The following is a 22,718-nucleotide window of genomic DNA, read 5'->3' as shown; positions in this document are numbered from 1 at the left end:
TGTCCTACTCGCTTGGATAATTCTGTATTCAAAACGATGGAAAAACTTTTGCAAAATGTTTTCGCATTTTGCTGGAAAATGTGATTTCATAAAGCGAATTGAACGAATTCTTTTTTATTGGTCGTTTCAACCTTAGTTACTATATGAAAGTGAAGTGCCATTTTTATGATGTAGATTTAGTAAAAAAAAAGCTCGAAATCTAATTCGATGTTATTTACAAAATTATTATTAATATCTACTACAATAAAGAGACGAAATTTCTTTTTTTGGGCTTCGAGAATGTTCATTATAATCATCGTCATCCAGAAACTTATTTTCAACATTTCCATCCAAACGTTCGTCCTCCTACTTATAACACATACACACACAAGCATATGCAGAAAGCCAAACCAAGAATAACATTTCCACCAAGGTCAATCAATGTTGAACGCATAGAGGTGACTCGAATGCCGCCACGAGTCGATGGTTTTTTTTTATATTCTGCTATTGCCTTCCAGTTTTAGACCCTGTGTGCGTGTGTAATAAACTAAAACTCATAAACTCTCCGAGAAATCGGAGAACACGCGCTTTTCTACGCACGGTGCGTCTTATCTATACGTACATAGCGTTCGATATATATATATATATAGTATAACTGTGTACGCATAAAAACATCATTTAATCCTGGCTCATACTTCCCAGCCGGGCACTTATGACATTTTTTCTATGTCTTTTCTTCGTATATATATTTGGCATTTTCGGTTTGTTCAATTAGTGCTATGTGGTGCCACCAAAAATAAAAATGTTGTGCTTCAATTGTGAACCCCTTTATGGGCAACCGCAAGCATACACACACATTTTTATATATACTTTTGAGTCATTGGATGCTTACTGAGTTGGGGAGAGAGTGCTGGAAGCGATAAGTTTGTATATGTGCATGCGTATGTATTTGTCAAAGCACGCAAAATTCGGCAAAGAAATATAAAGTGCTATCAAGCGCGAGTTTCGTTCGCGTTCAAGGTCACAACACCTACGCAACAAAAAACAAAGTACGCACTTTGAATTCCATGTGCCTCTCGGTTCTTCACGTTTTTTTACGTTCGCTTTGTTGCTATCGTTATTTCGTTTGCTGATTTTGCCTTGCTATTTCATTTGCTTTGTACAAAATTTATTTGAAATAATGACTCGGTTTTTTTCCTATCCAATCATCTTCATTTCTTTTATTTGGTTGGTCTATCTGTTTTTCCAGTTATATATATTTTATTACGGCATAGCCACTGCGAACAAAATTTAAATGGTTCTCTTTTTTGCAGACAATATGTATATAAGATATATGTTTCGCTAATTTAATGACTCGTTGCATAATTTTTCATATTTTTATATATATATATACGCTAAAATCGCAAAACTGGGATTTATATTTAGCGGGAACTGAGTCATGAAACAGAATAGATATTATATAACGGATTATATATCGTTTCACTATTCAATTAGTAGTTGAATGTTTGCAGTTTTTTACTGGATATATATGCAATATATGGTGAATTAACAAAAGTCATAAAATATAGCAATTTCTGGAACAACAAGAATACGTAGAAGAGAGAAGAAAAAATAGAATAGAGGAGGTGAAGAGCAACAATAACAAAATCTTATCAACAAACGGTCGTCAAGCGATTATTCATATTAAAAGTATGTAAATTGTTATGTAATTGTGTAATATCCAATTTATTTTACACAAGTTACAAAATACGGTGCCAACGTAACATTGAGCTCAATTTTCCAACGTTCCATTCTCATTTGGGACAAAACAGCAGAAATTCTATCTATCTACAGTGTACGGTGTGGTGTGTGTGTTTCATTCTCATTGTTCATTTGGATCGAATATATTCGCAAAATTAGGTCTTCAAATGAAACCCACAAAAGCTGTTGTGATCTAACGTACGCAACGCTGACACAGTCACTTTTCTCTATGTACTTTTCAAATTTTCACATTGTCTGCGACATTGTCGACAAGAAAAAAACACGTGCACCACATTTTATTTGCCAATGTACCAATTTCATCATCAGCTTAAATAACATGAAAATGAAAGAAAAAAAGGAGTATGATGAATGAAAAACAATCAAATATTCACAATATGTCATTTACAGCCGGCTGGACTGATGAATCGTCTCTAATTTCTGTGTCACACTCTTTTTTTTCTTCGGTTTTTTTTCAACCTTTTAGCGATAACTTAAATCTGAGTGCCTCTCATTCTCACCATTTCAATGGTGAACGATGGCCATCAGGGGTAGAACACGTGCCAAACGTGTCCTGAAACACAAATGATTAAGAATGATTAAGAGCCCGTCGCCAATCCATTTTCAAGCGAATTTATCAACCCCAATTTTACATTCAACTGAAATCGAGTATGATGCAAAAATCAGACGACATTTCAAGGATGCTTCATGTCAATTCATGATTGTTAAACGAAAGCAAACCATTCATTTTATACCTCCTACTCAAGTTCAGAGTTGATTGGATTTGTTCGAGAAAAAATAATATCTAAGCACGCGACCTGATTTTTAGCCCAACATTTTTAACTACATGAAAAGCCATATTAATGAAGCCATCGATGAAGATATGCTCACGCATAAAATTCATCGTGAGCTTGAAACTGAAGTGGCCTGTACGCCGTATTTTTCATTCTATATTTTGGTTTTGATTATGTGACTGTTGGTATCCAAGGACAATAAGACTCCTTGCCATGTTGTTTAACATCTTTCTTGTTTTCTTTTCAAGAAATAAACAACCATGTGCTAATTTGTGCTTCATTTTTACTCTTTTATAACAACAAAAGCCGACTGATGACAATGGGTTGAATGGAAAGAGTGCGCGCGCGAGAAGGAGAGAGAAACTGTAAAAATGAAGAAAAAAAAAAGAATAAAAGAATTAAAGCAGTTCAATGGCATCTAAAAGTGTTTGAACTCAACAGGCATTAGGTCGAAGAAGACGACGAAGACAAAAACCAGACGATCAAAATAGAATACAAAATTCCCGGTATTCCTTTTTTGTTCTTTTCTTCACAGCGATTGCGAGAGAGAGAGAGAGAAAATAACCAAACGACGCAATTTATAGGCGAACGAAACGCTCACACGCTTTTTTGGGCAAAACAGAGACAGATAGACAAAAAGAGCCGACAATTCAGAAATATTTTTTCGTTTCAGGGTTGATTTTCGCGTCGAATAATTCGAATAAAACAGCCAAAGACCATTTTTGCACTGTGAATTCAATCAATGAGAGAATTTCACCGAGAGACAATCTCACAATGACAATTAAATTTGTCGGACGAAATGTGAGATTCCAGCGCATCGAATCAAACGTCACATTTCGACAGCGAATAAAACGCTAATTGAAATGTTGTCAAATTGAATTTTGTGACCGTTTCTTGTTTTTTTTTTCGCTTTTTCAATGCCAAACGATATAGTATAATAAATTCTATTCACCCATGCAAATGGCAAAACAGAGGAAGAGAAAGATAGTGAATATTCTCTCTCGCGTATCGCACATAATCGGTATCAATGAACGTACAATGACCGAACAATAAGTGCGCACGACAACAACAACAACAATATTGTAATATCGTAGTGGATAGGAAACCGCAACAAACAAAATAGACAAAGCTCGACACGCATAAAACACTGTATGATTCGGCAAACAACAAAAAAACACAATACAAAAATAAAATGTGTATATTCAACACATATTATGGTATCACTGCGGTTGTTGGCACCCGAGAGAATTTCGTTCCTTGAGTACGCACGTTTTTAGCTCACAATGTGCGTGTGTTTGTATATATGCGACACACACAATAGTTTCTCGTTTGTGTGTGCTCTTTTATGTAATCCATTTTTGCGTAGACAAGGATAGTGAGGGTGGTGCATGTGTAAGAGTGAAAGAAATGGTGCATTTACTTTGTATTTGGATGGCAATAGAATCGGTAACAAGATTCGAGAGAATGGTATCCATCGAACAGGCGTGTGAAATATTACCACATCCACATTTACGATATATGGCCTAAGCAACAGCGGCATACAGAAATATGCGTAGAAATGGAGAAAAAAGACGAGCAATGCCAGTGAGAGAGAGAGAACACACAATATTATGTGTAGCAAATACACAAAGTATATTGGCAGGCTCCATGATTTCAGTATGTATTTGCCTATGTATATGTATTTATATTTTTAGAGGCAATGACAGGCGAAGGAATATTCAAGGTTACCTTCGGTCAAGGTTATAACTTCAATATCAGCAGCCCTTGTCGCTGTGTTTCTCTCTCTCACACTCACTCTCTCTCGTTTGCTTCTTTTGATTTCGGTATTTTTTTTTTGTTTCCACACGAGAACGCGGCCGAATGAAGAAACGCACAAGCAAACGTGTGTATATTTTACTTGGCAGTTTGAATTTGTACGGTTCTTGGCATTATTATTGTTGCCCGTGACTCTTCTTCACTTCAACTATCGCTGTAATTTCTTTCTGATCGCTTTTGACTCCTTCAATTCAATTTCGATATAAATATATTTGTGCAAACGCAAATAGAACACTTTAAATGTCTGATCATTTATTTCGCTTCGAGTGTATTGAATATAAACACTCTTAATAGACGCCATGGACCAAATTTATTTGATTAAATATATTAATTTTCTGTTGTTTTGCTTAAACTCCGAAAATGTTAATGACATTCTCAACATATATTCCACTTTATTTATCCAGTGGACTCTTGTGGTGCTCACACACACACAGCGGCTAATTTTATTTATTAATTTGCGTCATTTCGATTTCAATGCGCCTTAGCTATCATTCTCTTCTCATGTTCATTTGATTATACACATTATTTGTGACAAAGAGGCCGAAAATAAAATGACATTTGATGTTGAACAATGCCATTGATTGGTTTTTGGTGTGGTCAAACCGTCATGATATCCATAGGTCATATCATTATTATAAGCTAGATTATATGTATCAAGTGTAATCAAACTACTACCGAAATCTATAATTAAAAAGACATGAACAAAATTCACTTTATCATCGTTCCGTTTCACATTTGTCTCATTTATTTTTATCACTAACTTTTCATGTTACACATGTATTTTTGAAGTGATGACATGCATTAATCGCTGTTCATTTACCTCATTTTTCATCATGTTTGTGTTCGAACCACTTCTGAACTGAATGGCACGCAAAAATTGATTAAATTGTGTCTTATCAAAATGCATTTTTACATTTTGTAAATGAACAAGAAATGTGAATCGTATGTTATTTTATATCAATTATGACTCATTTATATGAAAAAAAAAAATGAATTCAATCCAATATAATAATATTCGTCATCTACTATGTATTGTTTCGTCATTCGTTAAAGATGTGGAATAAAAAGGTACGTTTTGTGCGCCGCCGAATTTAAAATGTGTGTCCACTAAGAATTTATTCTTCCCTCGATTTGAAACACAAACAGAAAAAAAACGATGTCCTTATGACTTCTCATATAAATAGGAGCACATTTTTGGATTTCGTGCCGACGATTTCTGGTTGGTCTCACATATGTATTTTTTTTTGGATTAAATCTTTTTTTTTTTTTCATTCTTGATCAGAATTGGTTTGTTGTTGTTATTGTTATCGTCATCGTCGAACACATGCAGTGCGAATCCCGACATTTACTGTCCATATGACTTTTGTTTGAAATTGACAACAAATTGTTCATGCGAACACCATCAAATCTCTTATTTTTACCGAAAAATAAAACAACAACAACCATTTCTTAGTCATATCATATTTTTACATAGCGCATATGCATATATAAGATATATGCAGTGTGCGCCCGAAATCAAAAATTGAAGAGACTGTTCGCTATGTGCTTTTGTGTTATATGCACGATGAGCCCGAAAATGAAATGAAATAGCCTTGAACTTGACCACAATCGCATATATTTATATACGTTTGATGTTAAGAAAAAAGCAAATCCCACAGTATTCAGTGGACGATGCACATGCACACCCGAATATATATATATACAAAGAGTTTTGTTTGCCCGCTGCTGCTTCACCATATATATCGTATATATGTATATACGATACGATGAATATAAAAAAAATATGCTTATGTGAATGAACTGGCGTATGCATTTTTTTTCTCTCGCTGTTTTGCGTTTTGCTTGATCGAATGAGAAATCGATTAATGAACCATTTGCATTTTTACATTTGCAGTCTTTGTAGAGTTTTTATTTCGTTGTCGTCTTATTTGCTTCATTTCGAACAAAATGTATATAATAAATGGCTTGCATACAAATTTCATGATGACACTGCAATTCACGTCATCATCAGTTGCAACCCAAAGCAAATCCATTTCATTCGCTTGATTGAGTAAAAGATCAAAAGAAATTATATCATTTGAAAATCCTGTCCAAAATGTATCAACAGATTCGTCAAAGAAACATTGAAAATATATTTATTTTCCGGTTGAAAACGAATCCATCCAGTCGTATGTTTTTAACGCAAAAATAAACAATTTCATAGAAATGACACAAATAAAATAGCAAAGTGTCAATCTTGCGTAGGAATGTAATATTTCAGTCTGGTAAAATGTGATTACAATTGCAATTTTTTTTGTCAATGTGCTCTCTGGTCGCTCATTTTATTTTTTACTTGAAAAATTAGATTACGATCACAGATCATATAAATAAAATGATCTGATTTCATTTTGTCCTATAGCTCAATGTTATCCTCGGTCGTCGTTAAGTCACATCACATTTGCAATCATCAATGTGTTTTTCTTTCATTGTCTTTTCTGCTTTCTCATCAGAAAACATTGTAATTGTATGCCATTTTGTGTTTAGTTTAAAAAAAAAAAACAAGCGAAGAGAAGAAAAAAAAACGTTTATTCTAAAATCAACATTTATATTCATTCCACTCATCGTCGTTGTCGTCTGTGAATATGAATAAATGTTGCACAAATATTTTAATCGCAATAATTGCTGTTTTTTGCTTACGATAGATATTTTATATCGCATCGCAAGATGATATTTGGTATATGTACTTGATCGGTCGCAATGTGGAACCCGATCATGAGCTGTTTGATTTCACGGAATTTTTTTACAGAGAAATAAATATACATGCACATATATACACTTTGTTGTTTTGTTTGGTTTTAAAACTAAAACCAAAATATATATAAAAAAAATATAATAATAATAACAGATTAAACGCCTTCTTTTATTTCCGTTCGTTGAAAGGAACAGAAGACACACATATTTGAAGTAGAAAGGAAAAAAAACTACGTGAATTGATAGACCTTATATTTATTTTATGCACGCATTCGCATTTCGTATGCTCTTTCGCTTTCGCTTAATTCAATCAAGAACGAGAACGTTTTCTTTTTTTTTTCTTTAATTTTCAACAAAAAAATTGTTTTTTCTTTAATGTTAAATGAAACAAAGAAAACAGCAACAAAAACAATGAATGGCCTGACTGGATGTGTCAGTTTACGTAAACAATGGGCAAAAAAATGGGAATTATTCAAATTACGTTCACATGTATCATGCAAAGTGAGGCACTCACACCACATTTGTCTATGGTTCTATATCGCTTCATTCAATCTGCATAAATAATATTTTCGATGGGCTCTGATAAGTGTATGCTTTCAAAACGAATGGAAAGAAGCAAAAAAAGAAATACAACGACCGAATGGAAGATGTCTCAGGCAAATTAATATAACGAAATATTATTTCGATGTATTAATTGTGCGAATTTTTAAACGAAACGCAAAAATTGTGTTCGACGACGCGTGTTTGAATGTTGAGGTGTATGTGCAAGCGCGCAAGGAAAATCGGGAATAATTTCGGCGGTTAACCGCACATACATGACACAACAACGATGATATGTCGTCCGTTCAATAGATTCGTTACATGCTGAGAAAGACACCGGAAGACTTTAATTATATTTGAATTAACCGTTAAAATGGAATATTTTTTTTTTTTTCGTTATTCATTTTGTGTTCGATTTTACAGGCATTTATAATTTACTTGGAGTAAAATTGAATTGGTTGCGTGCCAAATTCGCATATCTCTTTGTTGCAATCAACAAATAACCGTTATTTCCTGGATTTTTGTCCACTTTCGGCACAAACGATAAATACAGTGCCGACGAAAAGTGATAATCAATTTACCACCAAGCGCCTTTATCTTTTTGATCATCGCATAAACCAAAACGCATACAATGTTTATGATGATCACGCAAAAATGGCAGGAATAAAATGCATTATGCATATAACAAATAAAAGTGATAAAAATTTAATGTTTTCCGTATTCAATGTAGTGTTGCACCTGTTTTCTTCTTTAATTTCATTTGATTCCCCCCCTCATTCATTCTGTAAACGGATGGCTACCGACGCACTTGCATTCAAACAAAATTTACTGTACACGCATCAGTGATCGACACATCCCAAACTGAAACAAAAAATTAAATTTCATCGCTTCTTTTCGCATTTTCCCTTTTATTCCATTGTTACTGTTGTTCAATGATTACATATTACATGATACTGTATGAATCATATAAATTTATCTATGCCTGCAGTACTGACACCGTCTGGCTATGAACAGAAACAACGGCGATCGAAACGATGCATTTTGCACACTATACATCACACACTGACCAACTGTTCGGGCGAAGAGATCGCTCAATGGCCACAAAGAGAGAACGAGAGAGAGAGAGAAAAAAAGATTATCGAGAACATCGTGAGACAAAAGAAGCAACAATAGCAAAAAAAAAGTCAGGCCGTAAAATCGTTAGTGAATGAAATGGAAAAGAAATGCCATCGAAAAAAGTAAAAAGTGAGTTAAATGAACAAAGAAGAAGAAGAAGTAGAAAAAATATGGCTAAATGAAAACAGGTCATACCGTTACGCACATTTAACAATGAGAGCAACAATCATTGCGCCAACAAAGCGTAGGGAAAATTGTGTGTGTGCGCGCACTGTGTGGTGAACTGAACTGACCGAGACCCATTGTGAATGTATATTGCACATTTTCACACAAACAGTTATTTGGCATAATTCAAATTCAAATAGGCGCGCCCAAGCCCCATTGGATATGTAAAGACGAATAAAAAAAAACACGTCACTCATTGGAATTTGCATTTTCGAATTGCAATTTCAGCCATCTGTCTCCGCCATTTCACGCGCACACATACGGACATACATCCACACATTGTCCTGTTCGGCATTATCAGCGAACTAAATCTGTTTTGAAAATTGAATATGTGAAAGAGTCGACGAAAACAATCAAATCACTTTTTGACTCGGTACCCGGATTGCAGCTGACAATATGAATGGTTCAACATGCAATCAATGCAAACAAATAAATGTTTTTAATTGATCGCTCACACTCTCTCGGCCGTTGTTGTGTGTGTGTATGTGTTTTTTTTGTTTATTTGTGATAGATGATCACAATTTCGTTGCGATTCATTTCAAATTGAGCTCAACCGGTTGGTTTTTCTCCTTTCTGCTTCTTCTAAATTGATATAATTCAGAGGCTTTGCTGTAAGCAGTGTTTAAATACGCAGCGGCACCGAGACTGTGAAATAGATTCAATTGTATAAAAATGAAAGAAAAGCGAAAACTGTGCCATAAAATTAGGTAAATGTACTTTCTTGTAGCAAAGCATGTTCAGCTGAGTGATCTGTGCTTGCGTACAGTATTTTGTTGTTGTTGTTTTTTTTTCTCTTTCGATGAGAGTAAGATTGATGTGATATATAGTCGTTTTTGTTGTGATTTAAACGCTTTTCGATGTGGCAGAGCAAACATGAAAAATGAAACAGTTTTCTTTTTCAACCAGAGGATTCCGATTGTGATTTTTCAAGCTTTCAACATTAATTTTTCTTCGCTGTCAAAATTTCGATGGAACGAATACAAACTCGATCATATACATATATTTCTTTTTTCTTCTCTCTTTCTTTGCAATTTTTCAATACTTCGTATGTGATTTTAACTGTCAAATGTGTGAGGAGCAAAAGAGAGGCAGAGAAAACGGCACATATTGCTCAGCGACTGAAAAATTAGTGCTTAACGCTTTCATGCCAGAACCATGCCAAGATGAAACATAATCAAATCACATTGAGTATGAAACAACTTCAATGAACAGTTTACAAAAAAAGAAAAGAAAATACCTGAAAATTAAATACAAAGAGTGTACAAAATGCAAGAAAACCAAGAGATTTGATTGAGGTCCATGCGCTCGTTACCGATTCGAACTAATGAAAATAAGAAAAAAAAGAGAAAGAAATTCAACAGTAATATACATATGCATGACGCTGCGCGCATGATAACAGAAGACAGTTTGAATGTGGAGAAGAAGAAAAAAAAGTGAATCTGAAACTCTCGATTTCTTTTACGAATTCGATTCAGTTCACAAGATTCAGACACACACACACACACTCTGAAATCAGGCCATATACATTTTCACTTTGGATTAACGGTTTAGCATTTGAGCGTCGATTTAAGCAAATCTGAAAGCTGCATTTAGCTGCGGCAATTTAATCGATTTGATGAATTTTAAAAACGATTTTTTAAACAAAATTTCATTTGGAATAGTTTCAAGAGCTTAAGCTTAACTGGTAAATCGAAAAACGTTCAGATTTGTTGTAATTGCATTGCTAAATTAGATATTTCAAACTATTCATATATTTTTATTTGCCAGTGCTTAAATCCCACGTACAAAGTCAAAAATAACAGCACACTGTAGAAATTTCCAGTTGCAATCAGATTATTGTACGTTGATCATAAATTTTGTAGCAGTAAAATTGCAATATATGTCTAAATCAAGAGCCAAATATGCGCAAAAAAATCATTTTGACAAGAGGAAAAAAGGCATGAAAATCAAAGAGACAATAGAAAATATTTTAAACGAATATCAAGAGAATGAGACAACAGCAAAAAAAAGAGCGAACGCAAATACATGAATCAAGCATACAAACTACATACCACTAAACATATTGGATCAACAACCTCTCTCAGCAACGTACAACACACACACACACACAATATCGCTATATGCTCATAAAATGCAGCAAGTGGGTCAATACACTGTCGCATCACTACAACTTTTTATAGTTATATGTATTTATATACGTATTCAATGTATACATTAAAGAGTTAGTGAGGCTGTTGGGCCAACAATGCATGGCTATTGGTGAGAAGAGATTTCAGTGATACAGCACAAAGCATAGCACACTCGATTCATGTGTACGATTCATTCGGTTCAGATGGTGTTTGGATGCGCCATACATTTGTCGCCAGCTGAAATACATCGTATACAAAACGGACACTTAATACGCACACCATTGAAGTAAAAAAGATTCTTAAGCATTTGGTAAAATGTTCAAGAAAATGTTCCATGCAAATATTTGAAACAATTTTATTTTGGTAACCACAGGATCTCGTTACAATTTAAACTTTCGAAATTTTAAAAGAAATTTCTAAATATAGACGATTCCAAAAGTAGCTCAAGCCAAAACGAACAAACAAAAAAACATTCCTTTCCAGCATAAATGTAATTAATAAATTTTGGAATGAAAATTAGCATTAAATGATTGATCGATTATTTGGAGCATTTTGTTAAATTTTCATGCTGTTATTATTGCTGTTGTTGTTCATTTAAAAAGTAAATAAAATGTATCAGTGCGTTTTATTATGTAGTAGCCGCAACAGCAGCAGCGAACGACGCCGTGGGGGAAATGGCGCAAAAAGGAAAGAGAGAGAGAACAACAACAACAACATTGCAAATCTCACTTTCTCGGTCAATGTACTCATTGAACGAGCGCTCAGCGCACCAAATGAGAAATACACAGAAGTGAAAACAAATTGTACGCGGCGCACGATTAATTTAATTATTGACTTTTGTGAAGTAAAAGTGAAATGCGGCATTTCATACTCGTATGCATTTGGTGTTTCTTTTCATTGTGCTCTCGGTCTCGTTCACAGTCAGTCAACAAATGAAAGACCACACAAAAAAAATCAAAACGACAATGTGACGAGATATCAAGAGCGTACACGACGGACATACATATATGAGCAAATAAGCAAAATCGATATGTATTCGCCTCCAGAATAAAAGATTCACTAAGACAATCATTTCACCTAAACGAATTTACTTTGACAAAATTTGCTTAATTTTTCCATGCCTTTGCCGGAAATATTGCTCTTTGAAAAAGCATTTTTCCCACTCATTTGCGAGTGTGTTTGTGTGTGTGTGTGCCTCAAAAACATGAAAAACCGCCATTTAATTGATCATATATGTTGCTGAGCTTATGCTCATACTGAATATAACTTGACATACTTTTCACTTTCGATTATAAACTCTTTTTTTTCTCTTCACCAAAGAGATTTGTTTCTCTTTCATTTTCACGTCGACAGTGTTTCATTTTCGGACGTATCTCTTTCGCTCTCTTTGTTGCGCTTTACTTATAAATGTAGAAAACAAAATGAGAGTGAAGCCAAAAGAGAGAATGATCGGTAAATTAGCTGTTTTATGAACATGTTAACTGGTACGATGTCGTTGAAAGAAAAGCAATAAAATCATAATAAATAAACGATAAACTGAGATACATGAACAAAGCGACATCATGCATGCGAGATGGCCCCAAAAAAAATTCATGCAGAAAAGTATGTTCGATGGAATCGAATCTCGACAAATTTAGTGTGGCATAAATTTTCCAATTTTTTCTTCAGTTCATGCTCTCGGTTCAAAGAGAGAAGCTAAAAAAGTTCACTTTTACTTTATGGTCATAGTCTAAATACGATTTGGGCCATTTCACCGTACCAAAAGAAAGAAAAAGCACACTAATAGGCCATTTGTTAAAAATCGTTTCAACAACCCTATCGAGGTGAATGACTCAACAATGGTTTCAAAATTTTCGATATTTTTGCGTGTAGTCGACAGATGAATCCCTTAAAATAAATCAGCATTACTAGATAAATGTCTTCAAATGCGTTACTGAAAAAAGTCAGTCAGCAAAAGCGTTATAAAATATATGGACGATGTCACGCTTTTGTTGGCGAACTTTTTTATATAACGCGTCACATACAGTTTTTGACACTATTGCTGACGTACTTTTTTCTATAACGCATTTGAAGACATTTATCTAGTAATGCTGATTTATTCTAGGCGGTTCAGATAGACCTATGGCCATTGGTCAAACCATGTATATAATATAGCGTTTGCGTACATTATTTCTTGGTGAGTTTTTTTTATGTAGTTTCGTTTGATTTTAGTTCGTGCTATAGCATGAGTTGGGATAATAAGGAAATAATACAGATGTCTGCAGAGAGATAGTGAATAACAGATATATACCTTATGCCAAGCACCTCAATTTTTTTTTAAATCTCACTCCAATCAATCGCAGAAATGAAAAAATTATTTAACCATTTTTAATATTTACCATTGATTTTTATCACATTTTATTCATGGATTAATTATTTCTAAGCGTTTTTTGTGTGTTCATTCATAAATTTTGATATAATCCTAAAAAAAATTTACTAAGAAAAAAAATCTGTATAAAAAATGGAAAAAAAGTGTTCCACAAAAAAATTTGCTAAAAAACAATGCAAAAAATTTGTTCAAAAACGAAAAAACTATTGATTACATATAGACACATTCAAAAAAGCCTACACTAGATTCGGTGTAAATGGAAATATATTTCAAAATGCCATTTTGCGATTCAATCAATGAAAAACGTTTTTCGGGCACTATATTACTGCGGAAATAATGTGGAACCGGAACTTTTATGTGAATAATGTGTTCCTTCAACTCCTGAAATCCGCTCACACCTTTATCTTGATAAATTTGTAACATTTCACCGGTTGATGTTCGAACAGCTACCACTAGAATTGTTTGAACGTCCGAAAATTTGGTCAGCCCACATTGTAAAATTACAGAATCCGGATATTCAACATCTGCATAGTGTTCTAGGTGATTGTTTTCGATGCTAAATAGTCAACAAATCATCAAAAAAATAAAAATAGATTAGAATTGTTATTCTTCTAAAACCAGAGACTGTTTCTCAGAGCAATCAATATGTGAAGAGAAGTGCTTTGAGAAGCAGATCGCTCCTCCTCACATAAATTCCTCCCTGAGAAACAGTATCTGTTAGTAGTACCAGTACTTATTTGGCATCGATTTTTACTGAATAATAAATATTTTGTGCAATATTCTTACCGATAAATGCTTACAAATCCGTTAACCATATTCGAGTCATGTGAATGCCAACAAACGGCCATCAATTTTTGTGTGCTAAATTCCTTAACCGCCACCGATGTAACATTACTGAATTTTCGGAAACATGATTCCGTTTGTCCGTGCTGCGTATCATACTGACGACTTTCGATTTCACCGTTAATAAACCATAAAATTACTGCATTCGCATATCCGCTGGTAATTTTATAAATTTCACTTGCATTTGCTACATCAATTTGATGCACTTTCAATTGTTTACTTTCGCCATCGGTAACAACGTCCATGCAATACACAATGTATTGTGTTGCATTGAACTTTCTGCAATGGTAAAGTAGAAAATTTTATATTGGTTATGGAGAGTGTGGATTTTGTTTTGGTGCATGAGAAATGGTGAAATGATTTTTATTTCTAACGATGAAAAATCAATAGCAAATTAAAAATGAATTGCATTACTTGTATTGAATAAAACAATGGCGTTGATCCAACTCAAATGGTTCGATGGTCATTTGGATGTCTTCGGCAATTGCATAAATGTATTGAATTTGATCCAAACCATTTGAATAATCATAGAAAAACTTCACACATTTCCCCGTGTATAGATCTTCCATTTGAATCAGCAGTATATACATTGGGTTCGCACGCAATACATTCACATCAATGATAACCATATTTTCTGGCAAGGCTAACGGTACTGTTATAAAATCGATCAAAAATAATAGATAAAAAAAATTAGTTTGTCTGTTTTAGTTTGGTTTTAATTTTGGTTTTTGTCAAACTGGTCACACTAGTTTTTAAGGTAAGGTCATTAAATTATAAAAATGTGTCCATAGCTCACTTACTGTTAAGTTCGTGCAGTGTTTTCGTATTCCAGTTCCACGTATAAAATTCAACATGAGAATGGTTATTTGCAACAAATTCATAATCATATCCAAGAAGTCTTTGGACTCGTTGAGTTGATGGCGACAGTATTCTACGCACGATCATTTGATCAAAATGTGCAAATTTTTCGCGTCGAATAAGTTTATTGACAATGGCATCCAATTTATCGGTGGCGGCTCTCAGTTTATCACGATACATAATATGATCTTGTGATGTGACCTCATTGACATTTAGTCCATTCAAAAAGTCGGTGTTAATATTTTCAAAATCGACACCATTGATAAATTCAATGTTTGAGAAAATCTCACCCACATCATTGCCACGGCCATCTTTTTTCACCAGATTTTCAAAGAACTCCGATACATTTTTATCATTGATAAAATTCACCATTAAATTTTCAATGGTCATCGAACTAATTGAATCGATGTGTGAACGATTTCCGATCGTAACAATGCCATTCATTCTTTGCGGTACACCTTTAAGCAGTACACTTTGTGAATTAATTTCCATATTGTTCACTTGTCCCAATACTTGAATCGATGATATAACGGGATTTCGTATATAAACGGTGCCTTGAATTGTTTGATTTAAACCGGTCATAGCCGCACGATCCGTCCAATCCTCCATATCAACTCCTTGCAATGTACACCGATCACGACATGTCAATTGTTCAACGGTTAGAGACCGGAATCGTTTCGGTGCATGTATTACATTTAAATCGGGTCGATCCCAACGAACGATGTCGGATGCAAAATTCAAACCATTTATTGTGGTCGAACTCAAATTTCCTGTGTGCATGCGATGTCAACAACAAAAAACGAAAATAATACATAATTAATTTGAAGCGATAAAACCCTATTCAATGACAAATCAATTGGACATTTTATTACCCAAAAATCTGATTTCATTCACCGTCCAATGGCCTCGAATGAATTGCGTATCCTTCGTATTTTTCAAAACATTCTGATCGAAGTCCGTGATATTCAATGTGATATCGCTATTTGTTCAATGGAAAATTCATATTATATTGTTAAACGAATGATAAGAAATAACAGAAATGGTTAAATGTATATGAATTTTTTTGGTTTATTGTTTTCGTTTTCATTTAAATCAAAAGCAGCAAAAACGAAAAAGCACCATTTAATCACTCAGCTCCATCTATCGGTGTGCTTAATTACCACACAAAACTCATCACACATGCTGTGACGTTGACAGTGTCGATGTTGACAATTGTCTCTGATATATGTCAATCGAATAATAATAAAAACAGTGTGTGTTTTTTTAACTCGGAATTATAAAGCACCAAATTTAAATTGGCCGATTTACATCTTTCCAAATTCAAGTAAGTTCAATTGCAAACCATCAATTCATTGTGATTATACACGCTCATACTCTTCACATTGGTAAATGAATTTATTTCGATGAAAACAGAGCAATAGCGCCTGGGTGAGCTTGCTTACCTTTGAGGTATTTTTATAAGTCCTTCCAGTGAAAGTGTATCCACAGTTATTGAATTGCGAAAATGTACATGGCCGTGGAAACGTAGAGGCGTCGACACTTTTTGTGGCGTATTTAAACTCATGTAACGCTTTTGTAAATCCACCAAATCTATGTCATTTATCAAACCCTAAAACGAGTAAATCGAAAAAAAAAAAAACCACAACAACTATGAGCCAATCGAGTAGTTTTCAAAGAATTGTAAATACCGTTGTTGTGATTGGTTTCTCGAAAATGACATTGTCAAAATGAACGGTCGATGAAAAATTCACGTGACGATCATTTTTAAACCAAGTGGTAAGGAGCATGTGTTCGAATGACTCCAAATTGAGATATTCTATCGTTGGATCATCAGCAAACATGACATCACCTAAAAACAACCGATAATCACATTAAATGTTCGTTAAAAAAAAAAAATTGAAGACAACCAAAATACAGTCGAGATAGAAAGAATATCGCACCTTTTATAATCAAACGGTGTTGAATGTCTGGCTTTGATTCGATTAAATTACAAAATTGTGCATGATTAAAACCATTCAATTTATCGGCTATCGCAAGTGTTCCGATAATCTCAACATCTCCAGCAAACACAAATGGTTCATTGAAATTTTGCAATGTATCCGAATGACTGAGAATTAAATCGTCCGGAATTTGAATGTCTGACAATTTTCCGCCAATTGTTAGATTCTTCTTGAAAATAATATTATCTGAAAAAAAGGAGCATTTTCGTAAATATATTTGTATTTAACCTCCAAAGCATCTCTAAACTGAATTTCATACAGTTTTGAAAGAATAGAATGCTTCTATAAAGAGAGGCAATGAGAGAAAGAGACAGATTCCTCCGAAGGTGAGAAAATAAATATATCTACCGAATATAACATGTTTGAGCGAAGCTGGTTCACTCTTGTTCACAGAGTCTTGGACAAGTTTGTCAAAATCATAGCCGTTAATACTGCCGAACAATTGTAGATTATCGTTGAATGTGACATCGGTGAAATTTTGCGGTTCTAAAAAGGTCTGAAAAAAGAATAAAAACACTTACGACTTCTCTCTTTAGATTTTCTCTTGGTGTAAAACCTACTTGTTTTCCCTTTGAAAGTAGCCATTGTTTGCCGAACTTTGCACTTGGTATATCATTAATGCTACCCGTAACAGTGAGATTGCTGATATTGATGGTGGATGTGAATTTAAGTGGTCCTTTGACTATAATGCCCTTCTTTAGTTCTTCGAAACGTGTTATAATCTCTTCGGTCGATAGATCCGCTTGCCAAAAATCATTTTCGATAACCAATTCGCCAATGGTTAAATTATCGAAAAATTTATCGGTGGTAACAACGATGCTTTCATTTGACAATTGAAAATAGCAATCGTCTAATAATTGCTGAAGTTTAACATCAAAAATGCTATTTTCTGTGGTTAAATGATTAATTTCCACTTCACCATCGTCCAAAACTATGTTTCCATGAATTGTAACGTTTCCATTGATTTCTTGATCCGTATTTTTGGTTAAAAGGCGATCGTACGGTATTTTTCCGATGTTTAGATTCTTTGACTTAACTCTGATCATATCACATAAAAGTTTACAATTTAAATCGTTTTTGTGAAAGAAAGAAAGAAAGAAGTACTTACCGTCCGGCTTGAATTTTATCAAATTTAATGCTTCCGGTAACAATTTGATTTATACCCGATCGTTTCATCATTGTATTATTCAACATTTGTAAATTGACGCCATTTATTTCATTCGCATCGCAATGGCCATCTTCGACCGATAAATCGGTGGTGAATATTTTTGATGCCCAAATCTTCTGTTGTTCAGTTACATTCCGTCGTATAAGACTTTCAATGGAAATGTTATTAATCCGAGATGGTGCTTTTAAATCATCGATTTGAAAGGGTTGTATAAATTCCATTGGCAAATCGACCGATTCATCGAAACGTAGACCATCGCCTAGTAACTGTGCTGCATTGAATCGTATACTTGCACCGTACATATTTTGAGCAATCAATAGATTTCCAATTGTAACATTTCCCATAAATGACACATCGTCTTCGATAACAATATCGTCATCGATGGTAACGATTGGTCTCATTTGATTAAATGTTGAACTTGTCACATTGATTTTTCCTTGTAATGTAATTGGTTCACGTAATACAACCGATTCAAACTCCTTTAAACCGGTTATCTCTTGTGGGCGTCTGAATTTTTTGAATAAAGCATCCATTTGACCATTTACGATTAAAATGTGATTTAAACGATTCTCAATTTTCAATTGATTCACATCAAGTTCTTGTGTGAAACGTATCGGTGATAAGATGATTGTTTGATTGGCATTGATGCGTGCAATGGTATTTAGATCAATATTGGAAATTTTTCCGTCGTTCGTTTGAATCGATTTTGCTTGCAAACGACCAAAATTAATTTCACCCTCAAGTCGTTGATTTTGGACATTGGTTCGCAGAGCATTTTCAACAATATATGAAAAATTAATGCCATTAACAAGACCTTCAACGATTACATCCTTTAAAATGATCGGTTCAACTATCGGATCAAACGTATCTTGTTGTCTCTTAACTCGTTTATCACTATCCAGCAATTTCTTTTCGATCGCCTCAAAATTCTCCGAATCACTGATGATCAAACGATCAACGGTAAAATGATCCAGATTCAAATTCGAGTCTTCACGAACCAAATCTTTAAACTCACGACCATTAATGGTTTCGGTAAAAAAGTTCTCTGAAACGGTTAGTTCATTCACGGTTAAGGTATGTGAAGCTTGCATTCCCAATTCATCCAATTCAAATGTATCTTCATCCTCATCACTTTCTAATGACGCATTCATATCATTCTCAAACATTGAATCATTCAAACGCTTCGGACGTCGTATCGATTCTTTTGAAATTATTTCCTCAGCACGGTTTATAGCACGTTTTAATTCAGTGAAATTAATCGGACTCGATGATTTTGAAATCTACATATTTAAAAACAAAAATCGAAAGGATCATTTATGTTTTTTTTATCAAAATTATCAATAAGCAACCACTATTACAAACCGTATCTGTGTGGATGGTGTCTACTTTTGTGGTTTCTAGATTAATAACGCCAAAGCCAGGTGGCGGTTTTAGTGACTAAAAATTAAAATCAACCAATAAGCATACAATTTTCAGCAGTTAAATCCATTTTTATACGAACTTCTATTTCATTGTGCGTTTCAACAATTTGATCCGTGTTCAATTTGTCCTCGACACTCTTAGACCAATTGTTGAACATATCATATGCTTTCGTAAAATCGTAATCGATTCGTGTGTTGAAGCGAAATTGGAATAAATTAATTGTATCTCGATACATTGCAGTATTGGCAACAACTGGAAGAAAATTTAATTTTTTTAAAAATAAATGAGGATTTTTTCTGTTTGGAATGACATACTGAGGACGAAACGATTGTCTTTGGTGAATTTGTATGTTCGTATCCTTGAAATTCCTTTGGCAAAGGCATCGCCGGTGAATGTAATTTGGGAGTCATAAAATATGGTGCCATCATACTGATATGCTTTCGTGGGACCTTCTTCCATTGAAATAAGTAACACGAATTCCTTGTTATTTCCCTGCATTCAATCACATTAATCAAAAGAAGAAGAAAAAACTCACGATAAGCAATCAAGTAGTATGCTTAATTTAAATGTAAAAACGTCATACCAAATACGGTAAAAATTGTATAATTTTTCCATCAAATGGTAAAATTTGCATGGGTACAAATTTCTCGTGCATATATCGATAGACGACAGCATTCGATGTGACAACCGGATGAGCGCTTAAATGTGCTTGAAATGAATTGGCCACAAACAAAAAATGACTATCACCGATACGAACATGTTTAACATCAATGGCTCCATATGTTTTAAAATTTTGTGTTAAATTAAATTTACGCGTTGTTTTATCATAATGAAAAATGGCCGAATGAGTTTCAACATTCTGACGTTCATCCATGTAATTTGCAACGGCCACATACACTTCACCATCAATCAAAAATGGTTCCAATTGCATTGCATTCGTACATGGAATATTTCCAATTTCATTGAATGTTTGATCGGTCCATTTGAATACCGGACAATTTGACTCTTCGTTGGATTTTCCACTGTTTCGAAATGTTTGCCACATGAACAGATCATTTTTATGGTGTAAAAATTGAATTCGATTTTGACGCGGCCGATTAAAATACTGTATCGGTATCAATTTATCATTTTTCAATTGGAAAATTGGCGATCCTTTTGTTATATCATCCAAATTATTTGTTTTTATATCGTTGACCACGGATATATAGCCTTCGGTTGACGTTGATACACAGTCCATACTTTGTGCTGAACGTGTTTCATATTTGAAAATTTCGACGTAATCGTTGAGTCTATTCAGAGGACTGGGTGGCTAATTGGATGGAAAAATAAGAGGAAAGAGCCTTCAAAACAACTTCAAAACAAATAATGTAAAGGGTGCAAACTTACGACTTTTTTAAGCACTCTCATAATAGTTCGTTTTTTATTTCGAAAATCAACGAGTCCCAAACAAGCTGCATACAACTTTTTATCGACTTCCATCAGGCAAATGTCCAATGGATATGTCATGGGAACCGTTGAATACTCATTAAAGCCACTAAGTTCACGAATTTCTAAAAAAGAAATCAAATCACTTTACTAATATATAATTTAAGTAGTACTTTTAATAATCTTTGGTTCATTTCGTTTCTCTTAGGTTAAATGCATGAATTAACGCCGAATCATGGATAACGAAACGCTATTGGCCACTGAAAATCTGCTGCGACAATGTATTCAAGACCAGTGTGATGAAGTGGAAATGCTTCAATCGATATTTTGTAATGCGGGCGAAATGAAAATCGCTGACCACAGTATATTGGCCGATATGTTTGATTATTTGGATAAGAAAAGCGATCGACTAACACAAAAACTCGACTATACAATAACGATTCCAATATCGAGTCAAGTTGGTCAAACGCTTGAATTACAATTTGAATTTCCGCATATGTATCCGTCATTGGAACAGCCATACATAACTGTGCGGACGACATTAAACACTCCAAATAAAATGCACATTGAAAATGAAATAAAGCGACAAATCGGTGACTATATTGATGGCGGTGATGTGGATAAATCAACGGTTTATGTGTATCCAATTGTGGTTTGGCTTCAAGATAATGTCGATGCAATCATTGGCAATGCAACAAAAGTACAAACACCAACAGCACAAGATAAAGTGAATGCCGATTTACCCGTCGAAATGGAACGTTTATGGATTTATTCGCATCATTTAAAAAGTACACAAAAACGACAAGATATTCTAAAATTGGCCAAAGAATTGGATTTAACGGGATTCTCAAAGCCAGGCAAGCCGGGCATCATTTGTGTTGAAGGTGCCAAAGAAAATACACAAGAATTTTGGAAAATCATTCGTCAATGGGCATGGCAACGGATTACCTTACGTTTGAGCGAAACAAAATCAAAACCACAAACGAAAGCACAACAATTTCGGCGATTTAAGCAATTTCGGGAAACATTGTACGGCGACAATGATATTGATAATGATAATTCCGTTGCACCGATTAGTATGAGTGAATTTATGAAATTTTTAGAAAACCATAATTGTGGTTATGTAAAAAAAGAACTTCTTCTATTGGATTGAACAAAATACCGCTCATCATGAATGTACAGCAAATTTTTGAGTTTTGTAAAAAAAGAAATTACCATTTTTATAAAAGCAATTGAATAAAATAACTTTTTATACCTATTTGAATCATTTTGATAAGTTTTGCTTTGGCCTCGGCAACGCGATCAACATAGCTAGTGGCCGATGGTGCGGTTTCCGTAATTATGGGATAAAATCCAATTAAAATCAATAAAAACCACTTGTTTAAAATTGACAAACTCTTTTTCGGGCATTTTGCACCCATTTTATATTGAATTTTTTTTTGCGTTTTATTTTCACTCAAAGATTAATACACCACATGGACAACAAAATGATGTGAGCTGATTTGACATTGTATGCGACTAACGGATTTTTCATTTGTTATAAAGTGCGCCATTTACTGTGAACATGAA

At 34.1% G+C, this 22,718-nt stretch overlaps 2 protein-coding genes across 2 annotated transcripts; one reads left to right on the top strand and one right to left on the bottom strand.

Annotated features, from left to right (window-relative positions):
* Positions 1–13,559: 13,559 nt before the first annotated feature.
* Positions 13,560–22,631, bottom strand: LOC116345133. The gene is made up of 17 exons (XM_031774234.1): positions 22,405–22,631; positions 21,111–21,274; positions 20,308–21,033; positions 20,039–20,216; positions 19,804–19,976; positions 19,665–19,739; positions 18,243–19,582; positions 17,695–18,172; positions 17,483–17,630; positions 17,075–17,320; positions 16,823–16,983; positions 16,577–16,743; positions 16,007–16,113; positions 15,077–15,904; positions 14,691–14,928; positions 14,220–14,555; positions 13,560–13,989 (listed from the first exon to the last, which is right to left on the bottom strand). The coding sequence occupies exons 1-17, from the start codon at positions 22,568–22,570 to the stop codon at positions 13,644–13,646; spliced, it is 5,877 nt and encodes a 1,958-aa protein (XP_031630094.1). The 5' UTR covers positions 22,571–22,631; the 3' UTR covers positions 13,560–13,643.
* On the top strand, positions 16,360–22,536 carry LOC116345134 (RWD domain-containing protein 2A). The gene is made up of 2 exons (XM_031774235.1): positions 16,360–16,458; positions 21,358–22,536. Exon 2 carries the CDS (start codon positions 21,385–21,387, stop codon positions 22,300–22,302), a length of 918 nt encoding a protein of 305 aa, XP_031630095.1. The 5' UTR covers positions 16,360–16,458; positions 21,358–21,384; the 3' UTR covers positions 22,303–22,536.
* Positions 22,632–22,718: the final 87 nt, after the last annotated feature.

Source organism: Contarinia nasturtii, unplaced genomic scaffold (genome assembly GCF_009176525.2).
Source record: "Contarinia nasturtii isolate CC-2019 unplaced genomic scaffold, AAFC_CNas_1.1 Cnas_scaffold_1240, whole genome shotgun sequence".
Lineage (NCBI taxonomy): Eukaryota > Metazoa > Arthropoda > Insecta > Diptera > Cecidomyiidae > Contarinia > Contarinia nasturtii.
This window is presented reverse-complemented; position numbering and strand designations above follow the sequence as displayed.